Here is a 19,151-nt window from a genome sequence, read left to right on the forward strand (position 1 = left end):
GTCAGTTCCTTTAACGTTACTAGACACTCCTTTACATTAAAAACCAAATTGTTTATCTTAATTTTGTCCTTGATAAGTTTCGCGAATTGTCCATTTGTTTGTGCTGCTTTAAGAAAAGGGATTAAAACTCGTCTTCTACTTCTCACTTTGTAGCTCCAGTCGTTATCTATTCTGATCGTTGTGTTCCCTAGCATCCTTCTATTCTTCATAATCTTCTCCTTCGTAACCAAACTCTTAAATTTTACTAATATTGGCCTAACTTGTTCTGAATTTTGTATTTGCTTCTTTTCTACTCTAAATGCTTCCTGTACTTTTCCATCGTTCACGTCTATTCCAAAACATTCCCAACACACACCTAATATCTTCTCATATGTTTCGATACTCTGTTCTCTATCGTTTTCTTCTATCTCGAAATAAAAACAAGTTTTTCCTCCTCTTTTCCTCCTCAAATTGATCCCATTTGTTTTTCAAAATTTCGTTTTCCAGTTGAATTTCTTCCATCTCCTCCCTTAGCTCTGCCATGCTCTCCTTCATTTCCATTAGGTCTTGTTTCAATGTACTGTCCTCCATTTCACTACTACGCACACTTATTCACCGCTTTAACACTAGTCAACGCTTCTACTAGACGTTACTATCCCCTGACTTGCACAAAGCGAACCGACTTCCTCTGCAACTTGCTTAAGACCAGATTTGTATTATAACATATTATATATTATTAGAATTATTTTTGTTGGTTCCATATCAGCTACGTTATGGTTGATCAATAGGATTGCTGTAATGAGAATTTGTGTCACTTTGTGAATGGAGTGAATAGGCCTATACGAAACGTATATTATGGTTAATATGAAGAAATCTTTACTTAACTTACTGATTACTGCTGCCTAATAAAATAATACGTTGGTATAATTTTGTTGTTTACTTTTAATTGCAGTATGAGCTAACAATTGTTAATATTAATTTCGTTCCATTATTTGAAATGTACCAGATTGGTTTCATATTCGAGAGGTGAGGGTTTTAATATCCCTGGACGATTTTCTCCAGTTCTCCTGGAAAAATTCTGGGTATTACTTTGTAATATCTTACCGCAAATCGTTCGCTATATCACCACATTGAATAATCGCTGCAGTTGTAAGCCTAGTAAAATAAACAATGTGTAAATTTCGGAATATGTAAGATATGTCTCTCTCTTCCTATGTAGAAGGACAAATAGGTAGATCATTTCAAACACGTTACAAAGAACACATCACAGCGATAACAAAATTACAAAACACATGCAGAACACATCACAAATGCTAACCATACCTACAGAGACATCAACACCTGGAATTTCTACACTTCCAACCAAAAAGCTAGAAACTCAACACACTAGAACAATACGAAATATACACACACACAAAAACACATCCAAATGAAATTCTAAACTCACAACTCAATTTCAGAAAACACACACTCTTTGACTGTACATTACACTACACAAACATACCCCTACAGGAAACAAAACAAAAGGCGCCACTACCAACAACCAGTTCTGAAGAAGGCCAATAGCAGGCCGAAACATGTTAACCAGGTACAGTAAAATTTAACACGAGAAAGACATATAATACATATTCCGAAGTGATATAATGTTAAAAGTTATGTAATCAAGATGTATAATGTGTAAATATTCATGTTGATCATTACACTGAAGCCAATATTTTTATTTACAGTGGCATCAGTCCGGATTTAGGAACACCACGGCTAGCTCAAGAAATTGTGAATCAATGGATCAACCACATGGTTACACCACAATGGTGGAATGAGTTTGCCTTAACAGATATGCTGGGTAACTTTCTAATACACTACATATTTAATAAGGTAAGCATGCGGTTTCATAATAATGTTTGAGAAGTAGGATAATAGTAAATCGTATATTACAACGATGTTATATGAGGGAGGATCATTAAATAACGTACAATAATTTTTAAAAAGTAAGTATAGTAGGTAAAACAAAATAAATCATGCACAATGAAGCCACACCCTTTAGCTAATTTTCAACATAGGAGCCAAGTCTCTCAGAACATTTCTCCCATCGCGGCACTAGTTTAAAGATACCTTGTTCATAAAACTCTGTCTTTATTATAGCCATCTGTGCACACCGATCGCATTTCTTCATTGGAATTTAAGCGTTGGCCTCCCAGGAATTTCTTCATTGGGTCAAACACATGAAAGTCCGACGGTGCAAAGTGCGGACTGTATGGTGGGTATGTTTCGTACACCGTACCATAAGAAATGATTGACCGCTCTGGCGAGGTTGGTCCGCCGGTCGCGGTGGTTCAGAATTGCCTCCTCAATGCCTCGTACTAAAAATGTTATTCAAAGCTTGGTTAAATGCATAAGGTGTAAAAGTGGTAGGCATGGTAAATAACACAATAATACAACTTTTCTATTAAATAAACCGCTACATAGCCTCTTTTTCGAGACGTACAGTAGTTCAAAACAAAATTAATACTGATAACTCTGGCGACAAGCGTCGCTTGCGGGAATTCAAATAAATGGTACTGATAACAACACTTTATCTCTCAAGTATTTCTTTAACACTTCCAGCTCGATATATTTATTTAGCAGAAACACTTCAATAATGACTTCCCAATTCATTAAAACTTATCATAATTGAAGTTTCCAAGTACTGATACAGCATTAGTAGATGTGTATAATTAAAGCAATTAATGAAACATTTATTGTAGATAAAATCTCGCCCTATTATCTTCTAGGCCTATAACTAGGAAATTACGTACAAAAAAGAAATTCTTCCAAGTGTGTCCCAATCATATTGATAACTAATTATTGTGAGTTATGTTATTACCTACATCAACAAGGACCTTATAAATTTATTGTAATGTAGCTTATGAGTATTCATTACTGCCGGCGTAGCTCAGGCAGCAGGTACGTCTTCCTCAACTCTGGTTGGCTTCATTTGAAATGTTTCCATTCTCTTTCTACCAATATAATCTGATTACAGCACCAGGATTCACTTCTTTATGAAAAGATCGTCGTTAGTTACTTTGATACCACAATTGTGATTGGATCTAGCATTGGAAGGTTCAAAACTTGCGGAGGAGTATGGATTTTACGGATGATAAAACCATTTAGAATACTGTCACTTCGGAAGAAAAGCAAAGTGACTTGTGCCGTAGTTATGTGGCACATGAAAGATGCTTGCTCCTGCATGAGAAAATTTCAAGTATACGTAAAACATTGTTACCTCAGCAAAAAGAGCTTTAATTAAACACAAAGATGAATTGTCTCTTTCAACGCACTAACCACACTTGTACGGCATAATACAGGGAAATTCTAAGTGATTGGTACAAAAAGAAAACATTTCTGTGGCTACTGTAATGAATTTATTTCACAGAAATACAAATAATATAATTTGAAAGCTTAGTTCTTCAAGTTCCGGTTGGTAACAGTGAAGACATTGAAAACTCGCTGTTAATAACTCGAAGCGCTGTTAATCACAATGGCGGTATCAGAAATATAAAAATATTATTGTGTCGTAGAATATGCAAACGCATCATTGATAATAATCATTGACCAGAGATATTTCCGGACTAAGATTGCTAGAGAAACACATCACCGTCACATTATAAGGTGAGTGCAACAGTTTTAGGAGACGGGCTCATTATGTAAGAAGAAACGCATAGAACGGCCATCCGTCAACAACGAAGTATGGGAAAACATTCGTGTGACCTATATACGAAGGCTCTCTTATACAGAGTGTTTCAAAAATACGGGGCATAATTTCAGGTATGTATTTCCCACATGTAGACAATCAAAATAGTTCATTACAACATGTGTCCGGAAATGCTTTATTTCCGAGTTATGGCCTTCACAACATTGAAATTCACCGGAACGTTTTTCTCTCCGCAGGTCGTTGCCGTCAAAGGAGACATTAAGAGGGCACTCTGACAGTTCATTCCGAGGCGGAGGTTACATTCAGTGTTGTGTAGGCGTTAGACTGTGCGACATGTATTCAAATCAAGAGCTGGGAGAGATACACTTCATGTACGGTAAGGCGGACGGCAATGCTGCGCGGGCTTGTCATTTGTACCAGGAGAGGTACCCACAGCGACAATGTCCAGATCGGAAGACATTTGTACGTCTCCATTACCGTCTGTGCGAGTATGGAAAATTTAACTCTCCTGGTTTGGGAAGGGGACGATCAAGATCTACAACTCCAGAAGTACAGGAGGAGATTCTGGAGGCTGTGAACATGACTCCTTCTATCAGCACACGAAGGGTAGCGTTGCAAGTCAATGTTCCTCATACGACTGTCTGGAGACTGTTGAAAGAGTATCAATTGTATCCTTATTATTTGCAACGTGTACAGGCCCTGTCTCCAGCAGATTACCCTGCACGAGTTAGGTTCTGTCAGTGGTTCTTGCAGCAGTGTGGTGTAAATCCGAACTTTCCTGCCTTAGTATTATTTACAGATGAAGCACAGTTCACACGAGATGGCATAACAAATTTCCACAATCAGCATGTAAGGGCATATGAAAACCCACGTGCAACTGTTCCATCTCATCACCAGGTGCGGTTCTCCCTCAACATGTGGGCCGGTATCATTGGTGATCGATTAGTTGGATCCCATGTACTTGTAAACAGACTTACGGGGCAGGCGTACACAAACTTCCTGGAAAACACCATACCTCATGTTTTAGAAGACACTCCACTGATCAATCGTCAACACATTCACTTCTTGCATGATGGCGCTTCTGCACACTTCAGTCGTACGGCTCGCCGGTACTTGGATCGAAGGTTTCCTGATCGATGAATAGGTAGAGGTGGCCCAATTGCTTGGCCTCCATGCTCACTTGAACTGAACCCTCTCTATTTGTACTTGTGGGGCCATTTAAGATCATTGGTTTATTCGTCTCCGGTGCCTGATTTGTAATCCCTTCGGAATCGAATTGTGGCATGTTCTGAGGACATACGCAATACTCCTGGAGTTTGGGATCGTGTTCGCAGGTCAATGAGACATCGATGTGAGTTCTGTATTCAAGCAGGAGGTGGACATTTTGAACATCTTCTGTAATGACAACGACCTGCGGAAAGAAAAACGTTCCGGTGAATTTCAATGTTGTGAAGGCCATAATTCGGAAATGAAGCATTTCCGGACACATGTTGTAATGAACTATTTTGATTGTCTACATGTGGGAAATACATACCGGAAATTATGCCCCGTATTTCTGAACCACTCTGTAGTAACAATGATTATTACATATTCTGTAGGACCAAAAATTAATCTTCAAGTAGATTCTTCACCAACAGTACATATTATTGTGGAATCCCGGCCACCAAGTTACTCAATTGAGTGCGCCCCTTGTATAATGGCAGTTGGCTTAATATGTCAACATATATGTCGAACTTGGAGTCTGGCCACAAAGGGAAAAACACTAGAGGAGAGGGATTCGATCCGGTGCTGTGGATCGAATTTCGGCGTAGCTCAGTGGTTAGAGCTCTTGGTACGTAGGACCAAGGACCTAGGTTCGATCCCCGGCGTCGGAGAGAATTTTTCTCCTCTAATAATCATTGTTACCATAACAGATATATTCTGTAGGACCAAAAATTAATCTTCACGTAGATTCTTCACCCAACAGTGCATATTATTGTGGAATATCGGCCACCAAGTTACTCAATTGAGTGCGCCCCTTGTATAATGGCAGTTGACATAATACACTCAGGGACAAAAAAAACCGGACACTTCTATATTTGCTTGTATTTTGTTGCCAATTATTTCAAAATGAAACAAAACCCATTTAAACAAAATAATGCTCCATTTAGCACCTTATACGACAACATTTGAAAAAAATAAAAATCTCTGATGAGAAAATTTACAAAAAATTACAAATGGCGTATAACTATGGCATCGTTTGGTCTAACTGTTTTTTCATTTTATGGTGCCTTAAACATTAAAAACTCTTTTTAGTAACGGGTATTACCCCCCTCTGGCTTGAATAACTGCATCCATACGTCTTGGCATGCTCTCAATTTGGTTAGCAATGTCTTCTTGAGGAATAAGTTCCCATTCTTCGCCAAGTGCTCGCCTCAACTCTTGTAACGATTCTGGTCTCGGTGTCTATTCTTAACACGCCGTCCCAGCATGCCCCACACGTGTTCAACTGGGTTCATGTCTGGACTCCTTGCTGGCCATGGAAGAACATGGATTCCCACTTCTTGGAGATAATCTCCGACCGCATGGGCAATATACGGCCGTGCATTATCATGCATTAAAACAAAATTATCGCCTACAAATTGGCCAAATGGCACAACATGATCAGCCAAACATTCATTTATATACCTATCAGCTGTTAGTCTTCCATTTTCAACAAAAACCAACTCTGTACGAGCATCCGTACACACTCCTGCCCAAACCATCACTCCACCACCTCCATACGGCACATTTTCGGAAATGCAACAGTGTGAAAACCGTTCTCCCCTCCTTCTCCAAACTCTTTCACGTCCATCAGGTGAGCACAGATTGAAACGGGACTTATCGGTGAACAGAACACAGCTCCACTGTCCATTTCTCCAATCCCTGTGATCATTTGCAAAACGCAGTCGTTCAACTCGATGCATCCTGAGAAGTCTAGGACCAGTTGCAGGTCTACTTGATATCAGTCCACTTGCTTTCAACCTCCTTCTAACTGTTTTGGCCGAAATTGGGCGTCCATGCATGTTAACAAATTGCTGGGCTACATTAGTAGCTGGCAGGTTGCGCTCCCTAAGAACTCTCAACACCATATACCTGTCTTCATTTGGATTTGTAGCTCTTGGACGACCCGAACCTGGTCTTCTGGTATATTCTAGGGTCTCTCTATACCGTTTTATGGCATCATGGGTTGTGCTTCTAGCCATATTCATAACATTTGCAATGTATCGTACACTGCGTCCATCATCGTAAAGGGCTACAGCTCGAGCCATATCTTCAGGTCGCATCTTGTTTTAAGACAAATGTTACAACCCCACTTAAACTCAGAAAATGTAAAAATAAAGAAATAACGAATGATAACGATAATGAAGCACAAAATGTTTGAGATAAAATTGTTATAGCTGAGACTCCGAAAGCAAAATTGGAATATTTGGTTGTAATGGCTTGTTTATAAAACAAAAAACAATCAACAATGTATACACGTCTCCATAACAACAGATGGCTACCATAATATTGTATGAGAAGATAATATTTTGCAAAATACCAGCAAATATTAAAGTGTCCGGTTTTTTTTGTCCCTGAGTGTATTTCAACATTGGAGTCAGGCCACAAAGGGAAAAACACAAGCGGAGAGGGATTCGATCCGGTGCTGTGGATCGAATTTCGGCGTAGCTCAGTGGTTAGAGCTCTTGGTATGTAGAACCAAGGACCTGGGTTCGATTCCCGGCGTCGGAGAGAATTTTTCTTCTCTAATAATCATTGTTACCATAACAGACATATTCTGTAGGACCAAAAATTAATCTTCACGTAGATTCTTCACCCAACAGTGCATATTATTGTGGAATATCGGCCACCAAGTTACTCAATTGAGTGCGCTCCTTGTATAATGGCAGTTGACTTAATATATGTCAATATATATATGTCGAACTTGGAGTCAGGCCACAAAGGGAAAAACACTAGCGGCGAGGGATTCGATCAGGTGCTGTGGATCGAATTTCGGCGTAGCTCAGTGGTTAGAGCACATGGTATGTAGAACCAAGGACCTGGGTTCGATCCCCGGCGTCGGAGAGAATTTTTCTCCACTAATAATCATTGTTACCATAACAGATATATTCTGGATTAAACCATGACTCACCACTTACCCTGCAACTTTCATTTACATGGAATATAAAAATGAAATTACAAGTCATTCATTACAAATGTCACTCTTATACACTGGCAAATTTCTTGCAGGTGGAAGTTGGATGGGATCGTTACACGGCGACGGATAGAACGTTTCTCTATGAGCTATATAGCCTCTCCCAGTCTTTTCGACACAGGGACTGGAATCCTTACTCCGTTTGGAAAGGTCAGTTTTTACATACTTTTTTTATTTAAATATTCTTCTTGGTTCGAATAGTCAACAAACTTACCGCTACAATTGAGCCTCCCGGATTCAAACCTGAGCGATGATAAATTTTAAAGACGACAATGATCAATAATTGAAGAGTGTGATTCCAAAACTCGCTCAGACTGTGATTTATGCATATACAGGTTGAACTGTAAGTAATGCCATTAATTTAAGGAGGTTATTCTTTGAGATATTTCAAACAAAAAAGGTTTAATAAAATTTTGCTCGTTTTTGCTTCCTTTTCAAGAATAAAACTGTTTTATATGAAACATTTCCTAGCGTGTTTTGAGAAATCCATTGCTTTAATTCCCTATATGCTCAGTCAATTTAAGACAGCAATGTATTTTGATAGTAAATGATTGGAAGAATTTTAGTTTTGACCTTCAAATGTGCAGAAATTTGATCCGAAAAGATGTAACATTTAAAAATTCCTTTGCAGAAGGAAAAGTTACATTTCATCGTTGTTCCTGCAATAACTCCTATGTGATATATTTATAGATTTTCAGATTTTTTCTCTATTAAATAACTTAAATAGTGATAGGCCTACAGCAAATAATAAAATCTCCTATATGTAATTATATATCTTTGTTTCGAAAATGTAAGAATTCACAGTCTCCTATGTACGGCTGCCATAGGATGACTAAATGTGTCTTTCCTTCCTTCTGAAAGATTTTATATTTTGCACATAGCAGTTATTGCAGCAACAACGATGATTTGTTCTAAATTTATGCACAGTTAAACGATAAAACCAAAATTCGTTTAATAATTTATTATCACTTCTCTCTTAAATTGACTGGGCATATTGGGAATTCAGTGACCGGTTATCCCAAAACACGCTATGAAATATCTTATATATAAAAGTCAATGTGGCTATGTATGTATGTATGTATGTATGTATGTATGTATGTATGTATGTATGTATGTATGTATGTATGTATGTATGTATGTATGTATGTATGTATGTATTTTATTGAGAATACATCTGCATGCCCCGTTACAGTAGTAACATTACATGCAAACATTACAAAATGTACAATTTCATATTTACAATTGGGATCATATAATAAATACATACGTTTGTGACGCTATTTATAGAATACAATTGTTTTTGGAATACTCATTATTTTATTGTTGTGTTTTTTGGAGAGTTATTATGTGCTGAGTTATTTAGTGATGGTGTGATGGTTTGTTCTAGATGTTCATGGATTGAATATATTTCCGAAATGCTCGTAGGTGCCTGGATGTTAATTGCTGATTTAGTGACTGGCCAGGTTCCTCCATTTTGTGATATCTCTTTTATGATGGTTCTTTGATTTGTCATATTGGGACATTCGTAGATTAGGTGGTTCACCGTTTGTTGTCCTCTGTGGCATGTGCAGGCTGGATCATCTTTGAGATGAAAGCGGTGTAAATATGAAATGGTTTTCCCGTGACCTGTCACAATGGCAGTGAATTCCGGCGTTACCGGGAGTTTTGTTTTTAATCTGTCCAAGACGGAAGGGAAAAATGCTTTGCTCAGCGCTCCTTTTGTGGTATTATTCCAGCATTCTTGCCATTTCTGAAGTTCTAATCGTGATATTTCTCATTTGATTGTCGATTTTGGAATTTTCTTGTATATTACTTCGCCTCCCGTGGATGCTGCTTTTGCCAGTCTGTCAGCGAGTACGTTTCCATACAAGCCAGCATGGGCCTTAAACCAGCCAAAATGGATTGTCCAGTTTGTCTGTTGTAGTGCAGAAAGAGTATTGTGAATGTGAGCTATTAGTGTGTTGTGCTTTGTGTTTCTCTTCAGCAAGGATATTGTGATGTTGCTGTCAGTATACACAGCTGCCACTCGCTCTTCATCCGATATCTTCTCCATTCTCTGTAGTTCCTGTAGTGCTTTCCAGATCGCAACTTGCTCGGCCTGATTGTTAGAGCATCTTGCATGTAATCTGTACTTCAACTGGCAGATGAGTTCCTCTGTTTGGAATATTGCTGCAGCTGCTCCTACTTTGTCTTCTGTCTTGCTCCCATCTGTGTAGATTTCTATTGCGTAGGTTGTGTTGTCCTGAGTTCCTATGATAGACTTATCTTGTGAGGATGGTTCCAATTTACTGGTTCTAGGGGTGTGTCATAATCTTTCGCTCCGTGCGTTGCTTTATATAGTTGAATATTACCATCTCTTGTGATGTTGATGGGTTGGATGCCGGCTATAATGCAGGACACATCAAATGAAATGGTTCTATATGCTTTGATGATTTTAATATTACATAACCTTTGGACGCGTTGGAGTTTGCTAACGTTTCTGGACTGTCGTAGGGCTTCCTCCCACACCGGTGCTCCATACGTCAGGATTGGTTCTATTGCTCCTTTGTATATTGTATATAGAGCTTTATGTCCTAGGTCCCAGCTACGCTTTCCCGATTTTGAGAGCATTTGTATTAATGCGATTGCTTTGTCGTGTATATAATCTATATGCTTGTTGAATTTGAACGATCTGTCTAGATACACTCCAAGATACTTTAATTCATTAACTTGGTCTATTGGTTTGTTGTTAATGTAGATGTTTATGACCTCGTTATGTCTTTTCTTCCTGGTAATAACTAGCACTTTAGACTTTATTGCATTGAATTTGATTTTATTATCTCGAGCCCACCGTTCGATTTTCATTACATCTTGATTTGCGTAGTTTTCCGTTTCCACTATGCTTCCATCTTTCGTCATAACAAGTAAATCGTCTGCAAAGGCGATTACTTCAGAGCGTTGTGTGTAGTCCAATTGTAGTAGAGGATCGTACAGAATATTCCACAGGCCAGGCCCGCAGCATGAACCTTGTGGTCATCCTTTCTCCACCGCTTTTTCCGTGCTGGATCCGTTGGTGCATAGGCTTGCCTTCCTGTTCCGGAAGTAGTCCATAGTTAATGTGTACAAGTTTTAGGACAATTCTTCTGTCTTAAGTTACTCATAATACTAGGCCACCAAGCCGCGTCAAATGCACCCTGTACATCCAGGCTGATTAAGGCAACATAGCTGTTGGTTTGCAGGCTTTGTAGTACGAAGTGTTTTACTGCCATTATGGTGTCTATTATACTTTTCTGGGGTGTAAATCCAAATTGTCTTGTGCTAGACAACTTGTTTGAATTTATGTGATGTTGTATTCGATCTATCATTAGCTTCTCCAGCAGTTTGCCGCCAACATTGATTAAGCTGATGGGTCGATATTTTGACACACTGTCACATGTCTCTCTTCCAGGTTTAACTATTGGGATTATTGTAGATCGTTTCCAGATTTTTGGGAAGTGTCCAGTTTCAAGACATCTGTTATAGATTGTAGTGAAGAATTTATGTATGTATGTATGTATGTATGTATGTATGTATGTATGTATGTATGTATGTATGTATGTATGTATGTACTCTATACAAATCTAGACGTTTTGACCGATATGTGTCAAAGTTTCCACATTTAATCTTCATAACCAGAAGAAGAACATAGGTTACATTAAAATTGTGCAAATGGACATTAAATTAATTAAAACATAAAAGATAAAATTATATACGATCAAACATTCATGTATGATATTAAATGCAATCTTCTACAGTCAATTGTTTTTTATTATTGTCTGTCGACTCTCACGAGGCCGTGGAAGAAAGAGCACGAAAGCATTGTTGATACATCATGAAGGCCACAATTTAGACAATTATTCATGCAATAAGTATCTTTCCGCAGTCCAGGACCGTAGTATGAGTTTTTTCGATACAGTTGTAGATAGTGAGCAGTCTGTATTTTATCCAACTGAATTCTTGAATTGTTTGAAACAACATAATTTAATACTTAATTTTATATACATATTTATTTATGCAAAGAAGGAGAAAAGAAAGCATTTTACACATACCAAAAAGCAATTCAGTGATATTTTTGTTATGATGTTAATATTAGTATGTGAATGTACGTAAGCCCACTGAAAATAACACTATTAATTCTAAATTATACGTCTCTCTAAATATTGTTCAAGTCCGAAAAAGTGTTACTGCGAGATTATATTATTATAATCACGTTGCCAATCAGTTAAGCATTGTGGGAAGAACAATGTCTTAATTTCTAAAATATACGTATCCCAAAATATTAGTTTTGTTATTGTTGTTTGTTATTTTTTATTTATTGCGAATTTACATAATGTATCTTTATTTTGTACACAAAATAAGATATAATATAATAAATATGTCCTTAATTTCTGAGAGATAATTTCTCAAGTCATATTTAAAAAAACTGGGTGCGATATAAACTGACGTACAGCGGTCAAGGGTATAAAATCTTCGAATATAAATTAAATTACATGACGTATATATTTATTCTTTGGTATGACCGACAGAGAGATAATTTTTTCTGACTATGACACCCCAACGGGTTAAGACTGTTAACAAGGGAATTGCCTATTTATCGTCAGCTCTCTCTGAAGTGCAGATGAAAGCACACATAGTCATGAAATTACGTGAAATATGTGTCAGGACAGCTTCACATCAATGTACAGATTTTATATCATTTTATCTCTGCCTCTGTGTAACGTCACATTTGCGGTGGGGAGGAAAAGAGATGGATGAAAGGTTGTAATGCCCACGAATAAGATAAGCCACTTGAAATTTAACAGTCATTGATCACCAGAGATGAAATGTAAGATCTGCAGAACACTGGATCAACGCTAAGTGGATGTATAAGTACCAAGAGGTGTGTTTTGTTTTGCTGAACTTCAAGATAATGCTAACTCATTTAAAGTTCGTGTAACTGTAGCTTGTATATATTTTCGTTGGTTTTACTTTGTTTACAGTTTGATTTTTTCTATTATTTTATTTTATTTCTGGTGATGTAGAAGAGATGATCTAGTGGCCTTAACTACGCCAGATTAAATAAATAAAAAAATATATAAAAATTTATATGTATAATTAAATTAAAAAAAAAACAGTTAAACGCAAGACTCATGATGCAAAGTTTTCTTCCGGTGCCTGATCTACAAGAGCTGTTTTAAATAAAGTTAACCCTGGTAGGCATTAATTAATTCATGTAAGTGACGCTATGTAAAGCATCATCTTTATGAACGAGGTTGTCTATATTTGAGTTTCCGAGATTTCCGACAAGTCTAGCAACTAGTTTAATTAAAAATAAAAGCAAAAATGAAAACCCTGGCAATGCCGGGTGTTCGCAGCTAGTTTCATATAAAACTATTTTTATCTCGAAAAGGAAGAAAAACGAGGGAAATTGTATTAAACTTTTTTGTTTGAAATATCTCAAAGATAACCCCCTGAAATTAATGACATTACTTACGGTTTACCCTGTATGATTTTTTAGACCTCTATCATTATATTTTTAGCTTATTTTCTTCCAAAACAACGCCAATACTTGTCTAAAAGTTTGTGTTATTGTGCATGTCACTTGAAACCTCGTTCAGTCCGTAGACCGTTGAATAAAAAACTAGCTTAGTCCTTTCATAAAAATGGACTGAACGCGTTTCGGGATCATACTCTTCAATTATTTTCTTGTGCGCTGCACTTTCCAAAGGATATTTAGCTTAGGCCTACTTTATATTTTATTATGATGATGTCTGTTACCTTGAAAATAAAATTTGTAATTAATTGAAACTTTCCTTAACAATACAATTAATGTGTGATTCTGTTGGCAGATGAATGGTTTCTTCAAATGCTGAACACCTCTTTGACAGACAATACAGTTAATAAAGGAATTAGAAATCTCTTCACCAAGAAGTAAGTTTTACACTATAGCTTTCTTATTCTCGATTTGTAAATATTTTTATTTGTGTCTTACATTAGCCTTTTTTTACATCTCTTTGGTAAATAAGGAGTTTAATTTTGTGGAATAGTAATTTTTCAGAACTTTTGCACACAGCAATGCGGCTTATGACTTTCTACTTCTAAATTCGCTTACACATTTCCGATTTCACATGCACTATAACTAGCTATGTATTAACATTTAAAAAGGTCGCCATGATTGACAGTCGATGATTAGGAATGAGAGTCAAACCCAAAGATGGAGGCAGACTAGCGATGTTTGGTTGTGATTAGCTCACACCACAATCATTAGCTGTGCGTTGCCGAGCTTTGGCAACATCTCACAAAGATAGCGGGCTTCTGCTTTCCGCTTGAAATGGTTGAGCATTTAATAGATGAAATCTTAATTTATACGCTTTTCTCTTGCGTCCGTTCTCTGCTAAGTTAAATCAACCCGAGAGTTAACATTGCACCCATGATAAAACAAAACACAAACCAGAACTCAGGTTACTAATTTTTGGCACATGGAACAGAGATACAGAATTTAAGAAATCACTAACTTTAATAACGCTGCTGCTGTGGGCCAGGAATCACATCTAGAGGTAAAAAAAAATAATAATTTTGATCTGAATTATATTCTACTCGAAACAGTACGCCTACTATTGAAAATGCACTCGTATAGGAAATTATTAAATTGCATGCAATAAAGTTCAGTACTTTGAATTTCTTAGCCTTTTGGAAATCACGTAGTAGAAGAAATTTGTAAGCAATTTTAAATATGAAGTAAGTAATAAAAATATTTCCATTTTTATTACTTGGTTACTCAACGACTCTATATCAACTACTAGATTATTTAGCGTCAATGGTATTGGTAATAGCGACATGTTATTTGGCGAGATGAAGCCGAGGATTCGCCATACATTACCTGACATTCGCTTTATGGTTGGGAAAAACCTCAGAAAAAATGTCCAACCAGGAATCGAATCCACGCCCGAGCGCAACTCTGATTCGCCAGGCAAGCGCCTCACCGAGTGAGCTATGTCGATAACTATATTCTATTTTTACACAGATTTAAATGTCACTTTCAGCGTTATTGCCACGAATCTGTGTTTATAATTCCGTCCACTGTCACGTAGCGAAAGAACATATGCAAAGTTAACTGTTCTATCGCTTCTGCTACCGTGCTTTTTGACGTGCAATAAAGCAACATGCATCTTAATTTTCCATCACATATCGACATTTTTTCTTTATAATCAATCTGTACAGTTCTCTTCAATACACCTCAAACTTTCTTCTGATTCTTCAATTGCAAGAAGGAAGGTATCTGCATCAGAACTTCTGCTCATAGAAAATGCCAGCGCTCCTTTCGACATAAATTTAGTTACATTCCAAGCTAAAGATAGCTTGACCATGAAGTTTTTTATTTACACTTTTGATTTAAATTGTAGGCCTACCATCTTGTTAAAATTTGGACTCACAAAGTGGTAACGGTAAAGACAGTTTACGTGGGATTGTCTTTGTGATTACTAGGTCATGAAGAAAACGTTAGCATTAAATCTTTTAATCAGTGGCGGCTCCTGCATAATTCTCACCAGGACGAAAGAAGTTAACAGCACGAAATGACACCTTCTTGAATGAAACATGCTACAAATTAGCCTACATGCATACATGTAAGACCAGGTAGTGTTGGGGTTGGTCTTCCCTTCTGTATAGCAATAATCTGTTCTTGTAAACTGAGTTTCCTAAATTATCCAAAATATATTATGTTTTCACTTCCATTCATTGTTGAATAATTGCGCAAATTAACAATTACAAGGAAATTCACAACCTCGTAGCAGGTTCGATTCCCGCTCGAGGTTGTGTAATTTTTCTTTCATACCATGGCATGATTGTGACTATAATAGTATTTAAATTCATTAATATGTCACATCAACGGACGTATATACGTCACCAAACATCGTAAGATGAAGATTACATTTGTAAAAAGTTTCTTCACACCCATAAGCAGTGCTGACTAGATCAGACGCTATGGACAGTACTCTACAACAGAGTCGCCAGTATGAAAGGATAATTCCAAGCGTTTGGCGTGAGACGAACTCGATAGCTCAGCGGTAGAGCGCCTGACCGGAGAACAGGAAGTCGCAGGTTCGATTCCCGCTCGAAGTTTTGTAATTTTTCTTTCATACCATGGCATGATTGTGACTATAATAGTATTTAAATTCATTCAAAAAATAAGAATAGTAATATGATAATAATAATAATAATAATAATAATAATAGTAATAGTAGTAATAAAATAGTGCAGTACAAAGCATACAGTAAATACAATATTTCTCAGTACACACAATAAGGAAAATTAAGATTATATATAGCTCAACTTATCACATTAGAGATATACCATTATCGGAAAATATGAAAACAAAAATATAAAATAAGTTGAATATCACTAGAACATAAAAAAAATGTGAATACGTGGAAACATGCAATACAACACTTGTCATAATAGTAAGTTAGTTTGGCAACTCGTCATAAGATAATTTTCTAACTTGGATTTGAAAGATTTCAATGTTCGGCATCCCTTGACTTCAGGCGGCAGAGAGTTCCAGTGACGAGAGGTAGCAACATTGAAAGATGAGGAATACAGAGACGATGTGTGAAATGGAATTTCAAGCGTGTTATCGCGTTGTGATCGAGTATTAATATTATGATAGCGAGAGAGAGTATGAAATCGAGCGAATAAATAATAGGGGGATGAAGTGTGCATAATTCGATATAAGAGAGAAAGTGAGTGCAGATTTCTCCTCTCATGTAACCTAAGCCATGATAACTTCTCGAAAGAAAGTGAGATATGATCATAGTATCGAACATTACAAATGAAGCGGACGCACGCATTATGAACACGCTGTAGTTTCTGAGCGGAATCAATCCTGAGATCACTGAACAAAACGTCACAATAATCGAAGTGTGGTAGAATGAGTGTCTGTACCAGCGTCTGTTTTAATTTAGATGGATAATGATACAATCTTTTTAGTGAATGGAGAATAGAGAATGCCTTCTTACATGTATATTTAATATTCGTATCCCAATTGAGATTAGATTCGAAATGCACTCCGAAATTTTTTACGGTAGAGCTAAACGGGATGATTGTTTTATTCAGTTTCACAGGTGGAATATTCAGGTCGTTGACTTCAGGAATTAATCAACGGTTCGCGAATAGAATAGCCTATGATTTACATGCGTTTAGGTTGAGCCCAAATTGTTGAGACCAGGAAGAGATGGAATCAAGATCTTATTAAGACTATTAATGCTATCATTTAGTGCGTCGGGACGGGCTGAAATATACAATTGAACGTCGTCTGCATATATTTGATATCTGCAGTGCTTAAATGAGTTAGAAATTCCATTTATATAAATAGAGAAGAGCAAGGGGCCTAATACTGATCCCTGAGGAACTCCTGCGTCTACAGTATGCCAGGATGAGAAACGATTATTGGATATGACACGCTGCTGGCGGCCAGTAAGATAGGAGTACATCCAGGTGAAAGCACTATCAGAAAGGTGTAGCGTTTGTAGTTTAGTCAATAGTAGATCGAAGTCAACAGAATCAAAGGCTTTGCTATAGTTCAATAAAACTAGTACAGTAGCCTGTCGTTTATCCATGGCTGCGCGTATGTCCTCAGTAACATTCAACAAAGCAGTAGAAGTGCTATGGCCATTTCTGAATCCTGATTGTAAAGGGTCTAAAAGATTAAATTCTATTAGGTAGTCTGACAACTGCTTATGAATTATGCGTTCCAGGGCTTTAGATAAAACGGGAAGAATGGAGATTGGCCTATAGTCTTTTGCAGAAGTAGGTGAATTTACTTTAGGAAATGGGCGTACCAAAGCTGTTTTCCAGAGTTGCGGATAAACAGATGTGATAATTGAAGAATTGAAAATATGAGTTATTACGGGAAGCACGATATCGACTAACTTATTGATAAAGACTATGCTTATGTTATCAGTGCCTTGTGCTTTAGATTTAATGCTTCTAAGAGCCCTTCTTACTTCAGAATCAGTAATGTGGGAGAAGAAATTTTTTCGCGAGGAGGAGGATTAGCTAGGAGAGTATTAATTGTATTTAGTTTTGACTGTTTTTCAGGTCGTATAGTGGGAGGTGAGGTAAAGTATTCATTGAGTTTATCAAGTGGTATGTTTATAACTTCAGCTTCTGATGCTTTCTTCCCTACTCCCATATCACGTAAGTTATTCCAAAGACACCGCGGGGGAATGGACGGGTCGACGAGACTCAGGGCGTGACGGCGTTTAGTATTCCTAATGCTTTGTGTGGTTTTGTTTCTAAGTTTTTTGTAGTTGTTAAAGTTTTCGGCAGATTTGTTGTGTCTGTACTTCCGGAAAGCAGCGTCACGTGACGTCATAAGATTACGAATACTGTCATTCAGCCATGGGGCAGGTCGGTGAGTGACACGTCTCTTCTTTAAAGGTGCATGTTTGTTGAATAATTGTATTACCATGTCATTAAAGGTGGCAACTTTTTCGTCAACTGTGATTAAATTAAAAATAGTATGCCATGGCATTTGTAAGGCGTCAGAAGTTAGTTGGTCGTTGTCAATGCCTTTTAGATCTCTGTAAGTAATTACCTTAGCTGCATTTTTTGGGCACTGAAGAGAGTACTCGGCAAAAATAAGATCATGTCCGGATATTCCTGGAACTGGTAACTCTCCTGAGGTTAGAATTCTATCAGAATTATTCGTAATGATTAGGTCAATTAAAGTATCGGAAGTAGATTGTAGTGGGTAGGATTGAGTGGAAGAATTGTTAGACTGAAAGTTTCGAACAAATTACGGAGTTGATTACTCCCATTTGATCTGACATCCAGAAGATTAATATTGAAATCCCCCATAACTAAGACATGTTCATATTGTGGTAAAAGATCGGCTAACGGGCTTTTTAAATCGGATAAATGTCCAGCTTTGGGAGGCTTATAAATAACTGCTAAGAGACATTTATGAAGACTTGCTTGTATTTCTACGTACAAATATTCGGGTCGTAATGCATCGCCTTGTGATTTTAGAATAATTTTAGAATGCAAATCATTCCTAATATATGCGCAAACTCCACCCCCTCGTTTGTATAATCTGTCATTTCTACATAACGTATAGTCGTTTAAGTGAACGAGTGAGGAAGACAATGAGGGTTTTAGCCACGTCTCGCTAACAAGAATACATTGGACATCTATATTAGTGAAAATAGAAGAGAATTCCTGGAAGTGTGGAATAAGGCTTTGAGAATTTAAGTGTGCTATTTTCAAAGA

The 19,151-nt window shown here is 37.2% G+C and overlaps 1 protein-coding gene across 2 annotated transcripts in view; it reads left to right on the forward strand.

Annotated features, from left to right (window-relative positions):
- Positions 1 to 19,151, forward strand: part of LOC138715336 (aminopeptidase N-like) — a 129,271-nt gene that overhangs the window by 61,389 nt on the left and 48,731 nt on the right. For both annotated transcript variants that reach the window (XM_069848149.1, XM_069848150.1), the window contains 3 exons: positions 1,707 to 1,854; positions 7,922 to 8,036; positions 13,733 to 13,814. In XM_069848149.1, coding sequence (XP_069704250.1) covers positions 1,707 to 1,854; positions 7,922 to 8,036; positions 13,733 to 13,814 — 345 coding nt within the window. The remainder of the gene's footprint in view (positions 1 to 1,706; positions 1,855 to 7,921; positions 8,037 to 13,732; positions 13,815 to 19,151) is intronic.

This window comes from Periplaneta americana, chromosome 15 (assembly GCF_040183065.1).
Source record: "Periplaneta americana isolate PAMFEO1 chromosome 15, P.americana_PAMFEO1_priV1, whole genome shotgun sequence".
NCBI classification, from domain to species: Eukaryota; Metazoa; Arthropoda; class Insecta; order Blattodea; family Blattidae; genus Periplaneta; species Periplaneta americana.